This window comes from Sinocyclocheilus grahami, unplaced genomic scaffold (genome assembly GCF_001515645.1).
Source record: "Sinocyclocheilus grahami isolate Dianchi unplaced genomic scaffold, SAMN03320097.WGS_v1.1 scaffold149.1, whole genome shotgun sequence".
Classification (NCBI taxonomy): Eukaryota; Metazoa; Chordata; class Actinopteri; order Cypriniformes; family Cyprinidae; genus Sinocyclocheilus; species Sinocyclocheilus grahami.
Window position 1 is genome coordinate 1,699,157 of NW_015505328.1, and position 19,247 is coordinate 1,718,403.

Consider the following 19,247-nt stretch of genomic DNA (forward strand, 5'->3'; position numbering starts at 1 on the left):
ACAGTATTCCCCCCTCCCGGAAGGCGTGTCCCGCGCCATAACAATTCCAGCAGGGATGGGGTGTGGGCGCCCTGGAGGCTGGTGCAGGACTGGGACAAGGGGAATACCTCCAGGGCAGATCAGCCATGGCGGAGCAGGGAGTTCTGGGCGCCATGGTGGAGCAGGCAGTTCAGGAGGCCATGGCGAAGCATACAGTTCAGGAGGCCACGGCGGAGCAGGGAACACAGAAGGCCATGGCGGAGCAGACAGTTCAGAAGGCCATGGCGGAGTAGGGAACTCAGGAGGCCATGGCTGGACAGCCTCCGTGAACTTGGCATCGCCACTCGGCCCGGCCACTACGGACGGACCCACACCGACCCCCCCCCCCCCCCAAAAAAAATCCTTGGGGAGAATATCATCTTTAGTGGCCCTCCGTAGGCCTAACTCGGGAACAGTGGCCCTCCCTGGGCTTGACTTGGGGACTGGAGCCCTCCTTGGGCTCGACGTGGGAACTAGAGCCCTTTCTGTGCTACACTCAGGGACTGAAGCCTTCTCTGGGCTAAACTCGGGAACAGGAGCCCTCCGTGGGCTAAACTTGGGAACAGGAGCCCTCCGTTGGCTACACTCGGGAACAGGAGCCCTCCGTGGGCTGGATTCGGGGGCTGGAGCCCACACTGGAGCAAGCTCTGGGGCTGGAGCCCACACTGGAGTGAGCTCTGGGGCTGGAGCCCACACTGGAGCGAGCCTAGGGACTAAAACTAGCCACCTTCTCCTCCTTAGATTCCCCTTTAGGTTTGGGGTGAAAGGCATGGTCGGCGGACTTGACACTGGAGCGGCCAGCAGGCTTGAGTGAGGAACCACCGGCGGGCTTGACTTAGGAATGGCCGGCGGCGTTGGGAATGCCGCGGCCGGCGGGCTTGTCTGCTGAGTGGCCGGCGGGCTGGTTCTGGCTCGGAGCCAGACTCTCTCCAGACACCGGAGGATCCCTTCCCTCCAGCTTAGCCCCATGGTGTCTGGGAGGTCCACGGGGTGATGGTAATTGGCCCCATGTCAGAACAAAGAGTTGATGGTGGTGTCATTTAATGCCATCACCGCAGCGAACCCGCAGAACTCCCAGGCATACTCAACGAAGGGGAGATCTCTACGGGCTAGTGCAATGAAGCTTGCCACGATCTCCTTAATCGCGAAGGGAGCAAAGGAAAACTTTCAAAATGGAAAACAAACACGAGGAGAAGGGGCGCCGCTTACTTTTTTGTTTTGGTCCGGTATTCTGTCATACTGCTACTGTGCTGGAGTGCGGAGCGAGGAACGAGGAGACATGAAGAATATTAACAAGGAGAATTTAATGAAATCAAAGGAACCAGGAAAACACACGTAGCTTAGGAGGTAGACATAAACAGACATTCACAATACCGGACGCCGAACTGATCACATGGAACACTTTATATACAAATGACATGACGATGGGATGACGAGACACACCTGGAATCAAATTGGAAACAATTAGGGAGCAGGAACAGGAAAACCAAATAAGGGCATGGAAACACAAGAGGGAAAACAAGGAACACATGGGGAGGAAAACAACAATACAGGAACACAAGTCTGACAATATTACAAATTAAAATATTTGCTTTCTATTTTTTTTAAATATAATTTATTTGGTGCTCAAGAAACATTTATTATTATCAGTGATAAAAATTGTTTTGCTGCTTTATATATTTTGTGGATATTGTGATACATTGTTTTCATAATACTTTGATAAATATAAACTTCAAAAGAACAGTAGTTATGCAAAATATAAATCTGTATGCACAAGCTATATATATATATATATATATTTTAAATAAAATATTAATATTTAATAAATAAATAACATATATTTGAGCAAAAATACAGTAAAACAGTAATATTATGGAATATTACAATTTAAAATAATTGTTTTCTACTTTATATTTTTTTATGTAATTTATTTGGTGTGCAAGAAACTTTATTTATTAAACTTTATTATTGCTGCTTTATATTTTTTGGATTTTATGGATATTGTGTTACACTGTTTTCAGAATTCTTTGATGAATAGAAAGTTCAAAACAACGCACTTATGTGAAATCTAAATCTTTCCTAACATTATAAATCTTTATAAATATTTACTGTCACTTTTGATCAATTTATTGCATCCTTGCAGAATAAAAGTATTAAATTCTCTCAAAACAAATCTTACTGTCCTCAACAAATGACTTACTTATAGTTGCCTCTGCATATTGCACTGAATGTTTTTTCTTTAAAATTGAAAAATTGCACACATTAAATTTAACCATCTCATAAATGAACTCTGCCAGTCGTAATAAATGCATACTATATGGGTATACACGGTGCACAAATACAAGTTCAAATCATCAGCATTCAGCAATATGAATACTATCTTTCACACTCACCACTTTCAGCACAAACAGCCTCTCTTTCACCCACACTCATTCACACACTGGTTCTTACACACACACACACACACACACACACACACATACACATACAGAGGCCTCCGGTCCACAGCCGTTGATGACAGCTGAGCAGCCGGGGAATGTTTAGCAGCTCTGATACACAGACAGCACAACAGCTGCCCCCTCAGTGCTCCTCTCAATAACAGAAAGAGAGAGAGACCAGCTACTGGCACTAGCTAACCTGACAGGAAGTAGCAACCTGAAACGGGAAATAAGTAAAGAGCGAAATAGAGGTGTGAAGCCAAAGGAGAAAGAGAGAGAGAGAGAGGGATTTCCTCCATATTCCATCTTAAATATTTCACAAACTTTTCCCCCTGGAGAAGGTAGATATCAGAAGCATGTCTGCAAGTGCTTTCTTGAGCATATGCCTGTGCATGGGCACAAACACACACACAGTGTCTGCCATATATGAACAGAGATAACAGCAGACACACACCTGCAGCTATCTATTCTTAAATAATTGTGTGGCATGGCCCTGAGTTTACTTAGCAGGGGAACCCAAACACACACAGCAGACTCAGACACCCCGCTGGATATTTCTTTGTTTGTTTTTGTTATTGTTTTTTTGTTAGTGATAAAACAGTGGCAGGGGTTAGTTTTGTTTTTTAGTGAATCTTTCTGCAAGTTACACTCTTACGCCAGTAGGTGGCGAAAACTGACCATCTTTATGAGTAAGCCATTTTAATTGTTCAATGAAGGGATTGAAACAAAAATGCTGATTCATTGAGGAACAAAACCATTGACTGTCCTTAAAAGCGAGTCATTGAATCATTCATGTAGTCAATTTGTTCAAAACACAGATTCAATAAAGTGATAGTTCACCCACAAATAACAATTCTCGTATTAATTACTCACCCTCATGTCGTTCCAAACACAAAAGACCTTTTTTCATCTTCAGAACACAAATTAAGATATTTATGATGAAACTTGAGAGCTTTCTGTCCCTGCATAGACAGCAAGGGAACTACCACATTCAAGGCACAGAAAGGTAGTAAGGTCATTTTTGGGTGAACTATCCCTTTAACAAACAAAACAAGTGACAATTTTTATAGCTGCATCACATGAGTAGGTATACATCATGACCATTAAAGGAGTATGTTCCATATTGTGCAAATGTGTATATGTGCTGTCTGTTTTATGAAACTATGAATTGAGAAATACTTTTTCACGTACTGTTTTTTGAGGCAATGAATCATTCACTCAACTGATTTGTTCAAAAACATTGATTTCTTTAGGAATGGAACAAGTGACTGTCTTTATGAGTGAAATATTTGTATATTTAAATGTTTTTCCTATTTTTTCATACAAGTTTTGATTGATAATTTACTTACATTTTACTTAATTTTATTTTTTAACTAAAATTACTTAAAGGGATAGTTCACCCAAAAATGAAAATTATATCATTAATTACTGACCCTCATGTCGTTCCAAACCCGTAAGACCTTTGTTCATCTACGAAACACAAATTAAGCTTTCTGGCCCTCGTTAATGGCATCAGACAGTGACACAGAAGAGAAGAAATTGTTGAATAAAGTCGTTTTTTTTTTTGCACACAAAAAGTATTTGCATAGCTTCATAAAATTACGGTTGAACCACTGATGTCACATGGACTATTTTAATTATGTCCTTACTATGTTTCTGTGCCTTGACCGTGGTAATTCCCTTGCTGTCTATGGAGGGTCAGAAAGCTCTCAAGTTTCATTAAATAATATCTTAATTTGTGTTTGGAAGATGAACAAAGGTCTTATGGGTTTGGAACGACATTATGGCATGTAATTAATGACAGAATTTTCATTTTTGGGTGAACTATCTCTTTACTTGTTTTTTTATCATGTACTCACCTTCACAACATTCTAAACCCGTAAGATTTTTTTCCTCCTGTCCTGGTTGCTCTTTTCCATATAATGAATGGGGAGAGTTGCTTTTGAGCTCTAAAAAGAACTTTAAAAATTTGTTAAAAGTAGTCTGTATGACTCATGTACTATATTCAAGGCTTCTAAAGTCACGGGACAGCTTTGTGTGAGGAGCAGACTGAAATTTAGTCTACGACTGTGACTAGACAGTGCATTAAAACCATAAGCATACACACACATTACCAACACGACGACGGTACAGAATTGAGATATATTTGATGGCATTTTATTGTCTCATGACCAATTTAGTGAGACATACACACACAGATATCCCAGCAGAACTGGCCTTGTTCCACGCATGTGCCGGAAAAATCACGAGAATCTCATTAATTAGCTCTTCGAGACAAAACACTGTTAAATGATTTATTTGTTCCACTATTTGTGAGTAAATGGCTTAATTAAAATACACTAGAGCAGACAGAGGAAGAACACACACAGTGGGGGACGGCAGTGGGCCAAAGCTACCGCACACAAACACACACATCATTATAAACACACTGTGCATATAAACCAGCCCTGCCTCGTTTTTTCTTCATCACAGACACTCAGAGATGACTGATGTATTAGCTAATAAACAGTGGTTCTCTTAACAGGTAGTAAACAGAAGAGCAGATTAGAGCGTCTCCTAACAATCCAGCCTCTTACATCAGCCGAGTGCATAAAGAGCTCTGATGATTGCAGGGTAAACAACCAGCCATTACACTCGCTGTATCAGAACATTCTCTGCTGAAAAGATCTGCTTACATTAGTGCACATTCTCAGGCTAGTTTATGATGGTTAGTGCTCAATTCAGATTGACCTAAAATGTAACCACAAAAAAAGAATAATAATTGTATTTATGCATATTATATGTATATATATATATATATATATATATATATATATATATATATATAATGTGTGTGTGTGTGTGTGTGTGTGTGCATTTGAAACTGTAGAATAGATCAATATAAATGTTTTTCACACCACTGTATATATATATATGTGTGTGTGTGTGTGTGTATATATATATTGTATATGTGTGTGTGTGTGTGACTGTGTGCGTGTGACTGTTGCCAGATGTTTCATGTCTCTCATTTCACTCTGTGCTCTTTTTCTTCATACATAATAGCATCAATTAAACTCAAATTAATATTTAATGTCCATTTATGTTTTTTTTTTTTTTTTTGGTGCAGGGAATTAAGCGGGATGTACGATCAGTCAGTCATTATCACAAAATAAAAAAAGTCCAGAACAACTTGCAGAAAAAAGTCAAACTGGGCTTCTATTCAGGAATTTAATACAAGCTCTCTATGCCATTTTTATTTATTTGTGAAAATGCACTCTGTTTGGATACTCAAAGATGATGCATGTTGAAAAAAATAACTGAAATTGAATTCAGGTCAAAGAAAGATTGGCTCTTAATTTTCAGAGTGCTTTGAGAGGGGTGCCAAGACAGAAAGATGTATGGTAGCAGTGTTTACTCCACTGGCTCTCCGGTAAATAAACACACCTCCTGCTAAATGGAGATAGAGATGCTTTCATACAAGTGTGTTTACACTCCCGTTGGAGGTTTCACTCAGGGCCAGGCGGCGTGGACTTGTTCTGCTGGGCTGATGGAGAACATTGGGTTCTTTCAGCGTTGTAACGGTTCTACCTACACGTGGATAACCTGGAGCCAAGCAAAATGAGGGGTCTTATAGTAAAACTGAGGCTCAAATGATATCCAGTAAGAAGCACACACACAGTGCTAACACTTAGACCAGAAGCCAAACATTTTTATGTGTCAATGAGAAGTTCATCGACATGGCAGAGATGTTGACAAGTAGAATATACAAAGCTGGAGATTGATATAAACAGCTTCTCAAGAACTAACCACAAAGTTTAGAAGTGCTACACCTGCATGGAATTTTCAATCACAGAGTTTGTTATTTTAGTATTATTTATATACTATTATAGTATTTTGAATTAGTTTTTATATTTTTTATTTCATTTTATTTTAAGCAATTTTATTGTGTGCTTTTGTCAACTTTTTTTATTTCTAGTGATTTTTTAACTAATATTTATATTTTATCTCAGCTTCATTTCAATTACCAAAAACAATTTTAGTAGTTTTAGATTTATTTGTAGTTAACAATAACAAAACTAACAATGATGTCCAAAGTTACTTTGCAAGGCCCTTGAGGAACAGTTTAAATTATTTTTTTTTATTTTTTTTACTTTCCCTGTGACTTTCAGCAGACAATTAATATTGAATATGTCAGGCTGCATCAATAAAATGTTTTTCTGTTCAGGGCAGATGGCAGCTCAGCACTTGCTGTGCTGACAGAACATCTATCTGGGATCATATCTGTTGTACAATACCCAATTTCCATACTCATTAACACACTGGGTCAACCGCAGTTTTTTCCCACCTTCACCCTCACTTATCATCCAGCGGTGGCAATCACACAAAGCTTCTGGATTCAGCCTATTCTTAGAAACCATAAATGGTTGCCAGGGACAACAGCTTGAGGCAAAAACGATGGCTTGCTTGGATCAAAACACCCTTTTAGCATGGCTGCATTTTGAGTAGTGCCAGTGTGGCTCTCAAAGAGCCTCTCTTTAAACAGCCTTTGAACGGTTGTTCTTTGCACTGGGTAATGGGTTTCCTTAATGTTGGTGTTTTTTCATTTTACTTTCGGCTTCTTTGACACTTTATTGATAGCACAGAGAGTAAAGAAACAGGAAATGACTGAGGAACTCATGTCACTTATATGATCACCACAAATCAACATGTTAGAGCATGTTCACTAACCGCCTTTATTATATATATATGTCGGTCTGTAATGTTTTTTTAAAGAAATTCATATTTTTTAATCATCATGGATGCTTTAAATTGATCAAAAGTGACAATAAAGAATTGGTTTGTTAATAAATGCTGTTCTTTTGAACTTTATGTTTATCAAACAATCCTGAAAAAATGTATCACAGGTTACACAAAAATAAGCAACACACCTGTTTTTAACATAACATAACATCTTGAGAACCAAACTACAGTTTAAAATACATTACAATAGAAAAATTTTAAATTGAAATAATATTTCAGTATTTCATTAATGTTCTTACTCTGTTTTTGATCAAATAAATGCAGCCTTGGTGAGCATAAAAAACTCTTTTCTGAAACATAAAAAAATTCTCACTGACCCCAAACTTCTGGATGTTAGTGTATCCCTACTTTTGTTACTTTTTGGATCAGTTCACATAAAATCTGGATTCTGTAGCAAATCCTGAGCACTAGGCCATGACTGGGTTTGCCATATTTTAACCGAATTTTATTTGTTTCTATTTTCCTTCCTAGATTTGACTATCAAGAGCTGCTCCACAACTCCACCTTCTGTCTTGTTCCCCGCGGTCGGCGCTTGGGGTCGTTCCGTTTCCTGGAGTCTTTGCAGGTAAAACATTTTTCAATTGACCCTGAAAACTAAATACAGCCAAGTATGCTTCAACAAGCCTTTTAGAGATGCAAGAAAGGTTTGGTAGATTATGAAAACAGTCAGGTCTCGGAGTCTCCCAGATAAACAGCACACTGCCCAGGCACATATATTCTTGGCGTCCTGGTGGTGTGTGTGAACGGGCCGGAAGCTCACGGAGGGTGTCCTCGCTTCGACTCTGCCGAGCCGTGCTGAATGGATAAATCCACAGAACGGTGGGTTTGGCAGCCAGCTCGGCCCTCACACTGATTCCTCGGCACTCCCTCGCTCTACTCCTCTGTCTTTTTCTCCCTCTGTGCTTTTCCATATAAGCCCCTGTCTGAGTTCCATAGATCTCTTTTCTTTGGAGGCAGCCAAAGCCACAGAAAGAACTGGCAATTACTAGCACTGCTGAAAGTTCTACAACAGAGGTTCTCAAACATTTCAGGCCAAGTAGCACCTAGTCAGGGGTAAGACTGGTATTTTAGAGGTGGCCGGCACTAAACATTTTCAAGGTCATCAAAGGTGGCAGACCGTTACAGCCCTGTTATACTTCTTCATGTTCCTTTTACATTTTTTCAGCAGTGGGTACATTGACATCTCTGGGCGCAAGCCTACAGACTGTGTGAGTGACATAATGCCATCTTTTGATTAATATCCATATTCCTATAATTAAAGGGGTCATATGATGCGATTTCAATTTTTCCTTTATCTTTGGAGTGTTACAAGCTCTTGGTGCATAAAGAAGATCTGTAAAGTTGCAAAGACTAAAGTCTCAAATCCAAAGAGATATTCTTTATAAATTTCAGAATCAGCCACACCTACCTAAAATGGCTCGTTCTAACACGCCCCAACATACCTACGTCACTATGTGGGAAGATTTGCATAACGCCGCCCAAATGTTCACGCAAAGAAAGATGGCGTAACTTTTATTCTCGCTGTAGTATTGTTGACGCTGCAGCCATGTCGTGAAGACGCTGATGTGGTTGCTGCTCATTCGTCGGATCCGCCGGGCGCGCCGTTCTCTGAAATGAGAGGCCTCAGCTCACTCTAGCCCGGCCTCAGCTCACTCTATCGCGGCCTCAGCGCACGCTAAGCCGGGGCTTCGCTGTGCTAGGCCACTGTGTTTTTCGTTGTGAAAGCGAAACTACTTTGTTTGGTCTTCCAAAAGAGGACGATATCCGCTTCGTCATGCCTAGAGCTGATCTGTGCTGGTCGCTGAGGGAATACATCAACTTTCACCGTGGACGAAGCGGAGTCCAGCCCGGGGTCGTCACATGTGGTTGCTGCTCATTCGTCGGATCCGCCGGGCGCGCCGTTCTCTGAAATGAGAGGCCTCAGCTCACTCTAGCCCGGCCTCAGCTCACTCTATCGCGGCCTCAGCGCACGCTAAGCCGGGGCTTCGCTGTGCTAGGCCACTGTGTTTTTCGTTGTGAAAGCGAAACTACTTTGTTTGGTTTTCCAAAATAGGACAAGGCTACAAATCAGTGGTTAAGTTGTATTTACAACACTGTTCCAGAACAGTTTAACCCAAATATCCAGATGTGTGCAGCACATTTTATGGAGGACCGTTTACTGATCCTGGGAGAGTAGACTACAATGCCCCGGCTGTTCTGGCTCACAGTCTGTAAGTACGTTTTCATTTAAAGGATTTGCCACTGATGATTCAAACGCGAGTTTTGGGCAGTAGAGTAGTACTTGCTGTTTGTCATTTCTCTGAGAATGTACAGTATGTGGAAAATAATGTGGTTTTTTTACTTTAAACCGCATAAACGCATTTCATTACACCAAATACACAAAATAATGTTCTTTTTAGCAGCATCATATGATCCCTTTAAGATAAATCATGCTGATGTCTCATCAATCCCTTAACTGGCCATTTTGCAGATTTATGGATGGATGCTACTAAAACAGCATCTAAAAGACACCTTCTGAAAGGATTTCAATGAAATATCATGTTGTTATGCCAGCGTTGCAGCCCAGTTTAAAACATTAATACTATATTTTGGAATCCTGTCTAGTCCGACAAGAAGATCTCAAAACACACATTATCGATACTGGATTTAAAATTGAGGGATAGGATATATATAGGATAAAATTCAATTAAATAAACACAAATTAATATAGTACATTATCCTAACTGTAGGCTATTTATGGATTCTAAGCAATGTAGCAACTACAATACAATTAAAATATCAATAAATAATCAAATAAATAAAAAATAAATAAAAAGTCAATTATCCTAACTATAGGCTATTTATGGTTTCTAAGCAATGTGGCAACTAAAACACAATTAAACAATCAAAAACAAAGAATAAAAAAAAATTAAAAAAATGTACAGTCACAGGTGTGTTAAATGAGTTACATTTATTATTAATATTGATCAGATTGAACACGAATTACTAGGCTAGAGTTCATCATACTAACTGTAGACTGTTTATGGTTTTAACATGGCAATTAAAAATACTAATAAAATTAAAATGTGTGGTCACAGGTTTGAATTTTACAGTGGCTTCAAACGTGGCCCATCCAATTAACAACAGAACAATCTGTTTTATGAATGTATATGGATCATAACTACAGCCATTTCAATTAAAAACCTCTGTACTAAAAATTAGTACTGCAAAAATCCACATGCCACAGCATGAGAACTGCTGTTCTAGAACATTCTCTGACCCCTATCATCCAGATGCTGCTTTTTTCCTCTCTAATCTCACAACCTCTCTCTGATGCTGATTCCTCGACACACTCCTTTTAGAAAAATGGCTGTGCAAGCAACCACAGAATGGATCAGTGCCAAGAGGGATCTGTGCTAGTCGAGCGGCCCTAGAGCTATCATCCCAGAGCATGAAACAAAGGCCAGCTCCTGGATCTCTGTGGGCTTAGTAGGCCAAGGTAGCAATCAGTCACCTGAAGCAATTTGTTGCTGTCCGCCCCTGTGTCCTCTAACGCTGTTTAGGATGAAAGCATGGCTGCACACAGCTAGAGGGGGTGTGTTTGATGTTGGCCCGTTCTTAGGATTGCACTCTCTTGTGATTTAATTAAAAATCTCACTGTAGAGCAGAATACGAGCTGAATGACGAAAAGAAGAAGAAAAAAGGCAAACAAGGAATCTGGGAGGAAAAGTAGAGCAACATCAAGATGGAATAGTAAACAAGAGGGAAGGCGAGCAACTCCACTTCAATAAATCATGGACCCCTGTTTCTCTCCTACCTCACCCTCCTATTCGGGGCGAGGGAGATGGGGTAATTAACACATCTGTCTGGCGGTGTGTCTGATAAAAAAGCTGGATGGGAGCAGTGAGTCATGCACAGGCCCATCTGAGACTTCTTAAACAACCAACAGCCTTTTCATCACACGCTATATATCTCTTAACCTTGCCTAAAGGCAAAATCAAATGCACTATGTCTATTTTTCTGTTTGTTCTGTTTTCTTGTGTGTGTGTGTTTTTGTTTTTCATTAGATGAATTGATTATGCTGATGCTAATTATAGTCTAAGCCACTGTCTGTCTCCTGTGGTTGTATCCCTCACAGGCCGCTTGTATCCCGGTGTTACTCAGTAATGGCTGGGAGTTACCTTTCTCTGATGTCATCCAGTGGAACCAGGCAGTCATCGAGGGCGACGAGAGACTGTTACTACAGGTAACAGACCTTCGGGTGAAGAACTCGAATGTCACTTTTCTGAGAAGGGAACATGAGGATGGAAGAAACTGCTAATTAAAACATGTTGGTAGTTGAAAATAATAAGCACAAGCACTTTTTCATCATGATTTTCATATGTGTGTTCTTAGATTTTTTTTGACTGTCACCATTATCTATGACATGAATATTTAATAAAACATTTCATTAAGGTTCGATTTGTTAACATTAGTTAATGTATAAGGTGTCATGAACTAACAATGAACATTCTAGAGCATTTGTTAATCTTGGTTAATGTTTATTTTATATGTCGTTTCTTTGAAATCAGCGAATCCTGAAAAAAAAGTAACAGTTTTCACGAAAATATGAAGCAGCATAACTGTTTTCATCATTGATAATAAAAAGAAATGTTTCTTGCACCAAATGAGCATATTTGAATGGCTTCTGAAAGATCATGTGACGCTGAAGACTGAAAATTCAGCTTTGCCATTAAAGGATTAAATCACACTTTAAAGATATTTTTAAAAAAGAAAAAAAGGTTATTTTAAATCATAGTAATATTTCTGAACATATCTGGTTTTTTTATCAGATAAATGCAGCCTAGGTGAGACATCTTTCAAAAACAAAAAACAAATTTTAAATCTTACCAACCCCAAATTTTTTAATAGTAGCTAAGATTAATTTATATATTTCTTTAAATAAATTGACAACTTGAAATGTTACAAATGTATTAGTATATGTAGAAATGAACATTAACCAAGATTAATTAATAAGTATGTCACAAAATGTATAATCTAACCACAACAAGGTGATCAGAACCCCTATGTGAATTAACTTTTGCTAATTCAAATGGACTTTATAGTTATTTTGTATTTATAAAGTATGTTATTACTTGAGGCTAAAAACACCGCACTAGAGCATACCATCAGGGTTTTTTTCGCGATAATGACCAACTGACTGTAAATAAATACAGTACGTTCACAAAAAGATGATGTGATATTGATTAGAGTTTGAAAGTATTGTATTACTTTACCTGTATGCCTATGTTATCTTTCCTCTAAAAACAAAACAGTCTAACAACAATGTAGCTAGGGCTGCACGATTATGACAAAAATCATAATTGTCGATTATTCCCTTGAAATTGTAATTGCGATTATGAATTACAATTATCACAATTGACATTGAATGATGTTTATACCATTGTTTGATGCAACTGCATGCCGTATTTTTATATGAAAATAAACAAGCTGAAAACACTCTAACTGAAAAACCTTTAGTGCTTTTCTATAGTATTAAGCCTTAAATGTCAAATATACATCGGATTGGTTTCTTCTTTAAATTATAGAAAAAGTTAAAATATGAATGGTATTATAATGTTGTACTAAAACTAAAACAATGGAAAAACCCTTAAGATAACATGGAGAAATAAAAAAAACATATCTTAAGCGTGCAGAATAACATAAATGGACTTTGAACGATTAATTGCCGCTTTGAACGATTACTTAATTGTGACATCCATAATTGTAATCGCGATTAGAAATTTGATTAATTGTGCAGCCCTAAATGTAGCCTACAAGACACTTGGCGTTGCAATAAGACGAACACTGCAACAATATTACAGTAATGTTCCTCTAATGTAAGTTTAAAGTAATGTAAGATTAAAGATGGCACCAATGAAACGAAAAAATATATACAGCTTTACCGCAGACGACGATGACTATATCGAGCCATTATAAGAGCTTTTAATAAGACATTTAAATAATTAGAATTGAAAAATACTTCCAGTTTTTTATAGGCATAGTTATTTTTAGCTCTACAAAACAGCTCGATATGTTGCTTGAAATGGAAAACGGGTAGGCCTATTCCTTACATTATTTTAGTGCAATGTCGTAAATCTAAACACACTGGTTAGTAGCGCACTAGTTTCTACCGTTTGCTGCACTTTGTTATTCTTCTCTCACATTCACATAAAATAAATTACTTCCGCGTTGAAAAATAAGGTGGGTAGGCCTACTGTAGCATTTCACTGCAAAACCCAATTTTGTCAGTGCTGCACATTTAAGAGTTTGTGGAGGTGGTCAACAGGTAGAAACCATAGGTTTTTATGGGAACACCAATTAGCCTCACCGGTGAGTTCTTTGTCATTTTGTTCCCTCAGGTACCTTCCACTGTGCGGGCTGTGGACATTACCAGGGTGCTGGCTCTCAGACAGCGTACACAGATGCTCTGGGAAGCCTACTTCTCCTCCGTGGATAAGATTGTACTCACCACACTGGAGGTGAGAGCTGGGTCAGCTTAGATGTGTATACAGCGGGGGATCTGACAGAGAGGAAGGTCTGTCAGGGGAAATTAAACCAGTGCAGGATGCCATACATCATTAGCACATACTTTGTCCCCTGCCCTTAGGTTAATTGGCAAATGAACTGTCAATTTTGAACAAAAGTATGGCTTTGGTCTGCCCTCTGCTGGCCAGCAGGTGAAAATGAACATCTTTAAAACCAATAGGGATTAAATGTGCTTTTGTGATTTGATGTGATTTGTTATATTTAATGCTGCCGTCTTGATGTTTGTCAGATCATAAAGGACAGAGTGTACTCGCACATCTCCAGAAATAAGTTCATGTGGAATGCCTTACCTGGAGGGCTCCTGGTTCTGCCCGAGTACTCAACGCACTTGGCACACTACCCCTTCTATTACTTAAACCTCGGTAAGCCTGTGCCAAATCTTTTTAAATATTTTGTAGTATGCATACTTATTTGGAATGGAATACTAGATGTACTTCATTCTGTGCCATACATTACACTCTTAAAAATAAAAGTTTATTATTGGCATCAATGAAACTCCAATCTTTCCATAGCACAAAATGTTCTTTATAATGGGGGGGATCATTAGATTATTAAAATATTCTTTACACTAAGAAAAAAGGTTCTTTGAGGATCCCGAAATGTTTCTATGACATCTCTGCAAATCCCCTTTTGGAACCTTTGTTTGTAAGAGTGTGTATTGCCTGAATACAAATTTGAATGGAATAACAAGCAAGCAAGCAAATAATGAATAATAACAAAATGTGCATTATGAACAAAACTAATAAATATGTTTAAACATTTGTATTCTATGTTGTTGTCACGTGGCCTCATTATTTTATATTACATGTTAGCTATTTAGCATTTTCGTCATATCTTGTGTAAATTGTGTTTTATAATATATAAATCAAACAACAAGTCAAGAAAGATGTTAATAATCATGGTTGATATTCAATCATCATTCATTCATCAGTTCATTTGTCACACTGTAAGGTTGATTGTATTGCATTATGGGATACAGTATTTCACACAGTATGCTCTGGTTGTATACTGCATATTTTGACAAATGTAGTGATTTGACTGTATGCAACCGTATGCTTACCGCAAAAAAAAATGTATTAGTAGTTTGGTAGCAGTGTTTGGTATTAACCAAAACTACAACTATTTAAAATATGTAATTGAAAATAAAATATAAATATTAGACTAAAAACTTAAAAATTAAATACAAATTAAATAAAAAAAAATGTTTTATGGAAATTATAAATGTTGTCTTGACAGGTAACAAAAATAAGTCTGAAATTACTAAAACGGAAATCAAAAAAATAAGTTAAATCTAATTAGAAATGTTAAAAACTTAAATGAATAAAAAACACAAACTGAAAAAAACACTAAAACTTAAACTAAATTTAAAATGAAAACTGAAAATGTGAAAAAAATTTATTCAAAATATTAATAAATACTATCATCTAGTGCTGTCAAACGATTAATCGCGATTAATCGCATCCAAAATAAACGTTTTTGTTTGAATAATATATGTATGTTTTCTGTGTATATTTATTGTGTATATATAAATACACACACATGTATATATTTCAGAAAAATATGTTACTTTCATATATTAAATATATTTATTTATAATATAAATTATATTAATATAAATATAGCCATGTAAATACATCTAAATAGTTTCAAAATATATACTGTATGTTTGTGTATTGTTTGATGATATGAAACATTAAACTGTGACAAACATGCAAAAAAATAAGAAATCAGGAAGGGGGCCAACACTTTTAAATATTAAAAATGAATCGCGATTTGTGTATATACATAATAAACATACACAGAACACACATATATTATTCAAACAAAAACATCTATTTTGGATGTGATTAATCGTTTGACAGCTCTACTATAATCGCATATAAATAATATTAAAATAACACCATAATAGTTTGCCATTTCAAACATTGTGCCACTGAGCACTATACTAAGTATACTAAGGCAAAGAACACTCAATCTTTTTCCTCTGCTGATGTAGGAATCAGTCCAGGTCAGGAGTTCACTGCTGTAATTCACGCCACCTCACCTCTGGTCTCCCAGTCTCAGCCAATCATGAAGCTTCTTCAGGTCGTCTCCAAATCAAAATACTGCTCACAGGTACAGTACTGCAAAGTCAGTGTTTATAAAAATATAGAGTAATATGGATTTTTACAAACTTAAAGTAACAGTTATTGCACCACTAAGGAATGACCTTTTGTTCAATGATATCAATGCTGAGCCACATCAGTTCAGTGTTAACATAGTTGGACACAGACAAAAGCCAACAAGAAGACACATCAACCAGTTTGGTGTGCATGCTGTGATAGTGTGTGTTCTTGTTTGGGTTTCTTGTCAGATCATCATCCTGTGGAACAGTGAGAAGCCGCCCCCTCACCGGAGTAAATGGCCGCCTATGCCAGTGCCCCTTCTCATCACAGATGGCAGAAGGAAAGTGAGTATTCAAGTGAGAGAACAGTCAAGTCATGTCTGTGAGCGGTGGCGAGATCTTGCGCTCTCGCTCTCTCCACCTCGTGTCTCACTCCGCTCTTTTCTCTGCCACCTTCTGTGCTCGCAGACGAGCAGCCGTTTCCTGCCTCATGCAGCTATTGAGACGGAGGCCGTTTTGAGCCTCGATGAAGACACAGTGCTGTTGACCAGCGAGGTATAGAGTTTCCTCTTCATCCTGCATGGTTTTATTTCACTTTAATCTATTTTAAATTAAACTTTCATTTATTTATTAAAATTGTGATAATTATTTTATTTATTTATTTATAGTATACATTTTATTCTTTATCCTTAAATGATTTTAAAATATAATTTTTTCAAAATGTGTGTATTTTATGTGTATTTAAACTTATATAACTTATATTTACTACTTTTATTTATAACTTTTAGATAGATAGATAGGTTTAATAAAAATTCACTGTAACTGTAAAAACAGAACTAGCCACCATGATTCTGGGGTGCTCTAGCTGGTTGCTATGGTGCAGTGTTGTTTTAAATGCTGAGCCACATCAGTTCAGTGTTAACATAGTTGGACACAGACAAAAGCCAACAAGAAGACACATCAACCAGTTTGGTGTGCATGCTGTGATAGTGTGTGTTCTTGTTTGGGTTTCTTGTCAGATCATCATCCTGTGGAACAGTGAGAAGCCGCCCCCTCACCGGAGTAAATGGCCGCCTATGCCAGTGCCCCTTCTCATCACAGATGGCAGAAGGAAAGTGAGTATTCAAGTGAGAGAACAGTCAAGTCATGTCTGTGAGCGGTGGCGAGATCTTGCGCTCTCGCTCTCTCCACCTCGTGTCTCACTCCGCTCTTTTCTCTGCCACCTTCTGTGCTCGCAGACGAGCAGCCGTTTCCTGCCTCATGCAGCTATTGAGACGGAGGCCGTTTTGAGCCTCGATGAAGACACAGTGCTGTTGACCAGCGAGGTATAGAGTTTCCTCTTCATCCTGCATGGTTTTATTTCACTTTAATCTATTTTAAATTAAACTTTCATTTATTTATTAAAATTGTGATAATTATTTTATTTATTTATTTATAGTATACATTTTATTCTTTATCCTTAAATGATTTTAAAATATAATTTTTTCAAAATGTGTGTATTTTATGTGTATTTAAACTTATATAACTTATATTTACTACTTTTATTTATAACTTTTAGATAGATAGATAGGTTTAATAAAAATTCACTGTAACTGTAAAAACAGAACTAGCCACCATGATTCTGGGGTGCTCTAGCTGGTTGCTATGGTGCAGTGTTGTTTTAGTATATTTGAGATGCTATAATAATTTTATAATAATATTTTGAATTAGTTTTGATTTTCATATTTTCAATTTTCAGTCTATGTTAGTTTAGTTTTAGTAATTGTGTTTTTATAATATTTTATATTTTTTAATGTTTATGTCGTTTTTATTCATTTTATTTCACATTTGTGTATTTTAGTACATCACGTTTAATTAAATGAAAATTAAAAATGTTTGTTTAATTTTGTTTTTATCAAATATGCATTTTATAAAATCTCTAACATCTCATGTTTTTGAAGTTTGTTTTTATCTAATATTTATATTTTTTTCAGCTGTATATACATATACACACACACTCACACACACACACATATACAGTGGTGTGAAAAAGTGGCTAAGGGTGGCCCAACCAGTTATTGAGTTTAGGGGGAAAACACTTCTTCACACAGGGCCATGTAGTTTTGGATTTTGTTTTCCCTTAATAATAAAAAAACCTTCATTTAAAAACTGCATGTTGTTATCTTTTACTAATAATTAAATTTGTTTGATGATCTGAAACATTAAAGTGTGACAAACATGCAAAAAAAATAAGAAATCAGGAAGGGGGCCAACACTTTTTCACACCACTGTATGTATATTTATAAAAAAAATTAATTTATAAATTGTACGTTTTTGAAGCTTGTGTTCATCTAATATTTATATTTTATTTCAGCTTAATTTTAATCACTGAAAACAATTTTAATAGCTTTGCTATTATAGTTGATTGGGGATTCTAGTAGATGCCCTGGGTCATAAAAAGAGTCTAAACTAAATGAAATAAATCAATTGCATTGTTTTGACACATGACAAAGCTAATTCATGTGTTTCCTCTGTAATCTGACACTTCCAGATCAATTTTGCTTTCCATGTGTGGCGAAGTTTCCCCGAGAGGATTGTTGGCTACCCTCCCAGAAGCCATTTCTGGGATCCTGTAAAGAAAGCCTGGGGTTACACCTCTAAATGGACCAACGAGTACTCCATCGTCCTCACCGGAGCGGCGTTTTATCACAGGTAATTGGCTGCAGCTGACATATCCTGACAGTGTTGACGTCTCTCACGCTTCATCAAGCTCTCTAACATGATCAGCGGAGACAGTGCTCTTGATTATGTGTTGATGTCTTTTGCGTCTCACAGGTACTACCATCACCTGTTCTCTCACTACCTGCCATCCTCTCTGCGTGCGCTAGTGGATCACACCTCTAACTGTGAGGATATCCTGATGAATTTCCTGGTCTCCTCTGTGACACACCTGCCACCGATTAAAGTAGCGCAGAGGAAGCAGTACAAAGAGATGCCCACCCTGCAGGTGAGGCCAGAGAGCCAACATTTTGCAATTCTGCTCATAAGTTTACATACCCCTTGCAGAACGTGGTTTACATACCTTTGAATCTCAAAGAGATAGTTCACCCAAACAAGGTGTTTTTAGGTCCATGTTTAATGAGTTATAAAGTGAGTGCTAACACTTGTTAGTATTATGGAAGAATGACTTGATTTGAGACTATTGTGCATTGTGTAAGTGTTTTGGTAATTTTAGTTCATTTTGGAAGTGAAATGTATTGCTGTGCCAAGCTGAAAATTGGTAATGAGAAGTGTGTCCTAGCAATTGTTTAAAAAAAAAAAAAAACTGTAGTGTGATATATTTTTGACATCTTATTTCCTGT

At 37.5% G+C, this 19,247-nt stretch overlaps 1 protein-coding gene across 1 annotated transcript in view; it reads left to right on the forward strand.

Moving 5' to 3' along the window:
• The window catches only part of LOC107592050 (exostosin-1c-like), a 62,305-nt gene that overhangs the window by 41,935 nt on the left and 1,123 nt on the right, over positions 1-19,247 (forward strand). The window contains exons 3-11 of the mRNA XM_016281406.1: positions 7,707-7,800; positions 11,353-11,460; positions 13,616-13,735; positions 14,032-14,164; positions 15,799-15,917; positions 16,156-16,251; positions 16,375-16,461; positions 18,437-18,597; positions 18,721-18,897. Coding sequence (XP_016136892.1) covers positions 7,707-7,800; positions 11,353-11,460; positions 13,616-13,735; positions 14,032-14,164; positions 15,799-15,917; positions 16,156-16,251; positions 16,375-16,461; positions 18,437-18,597; positions 18,721-18,897 — 1,095 coding nt within the window. The remainder of the gene's footprint in view (positions 1-7,706; positions 7,801-11,352; positions 11,461-13,615; positions 13,736-14,031; positions 14,165-15,798; positions 15,918-16,155; positions 16,252-16,374; positions 16,462-18,436; positions 18,598-18,720; positions 18,898-19,247) is intronic.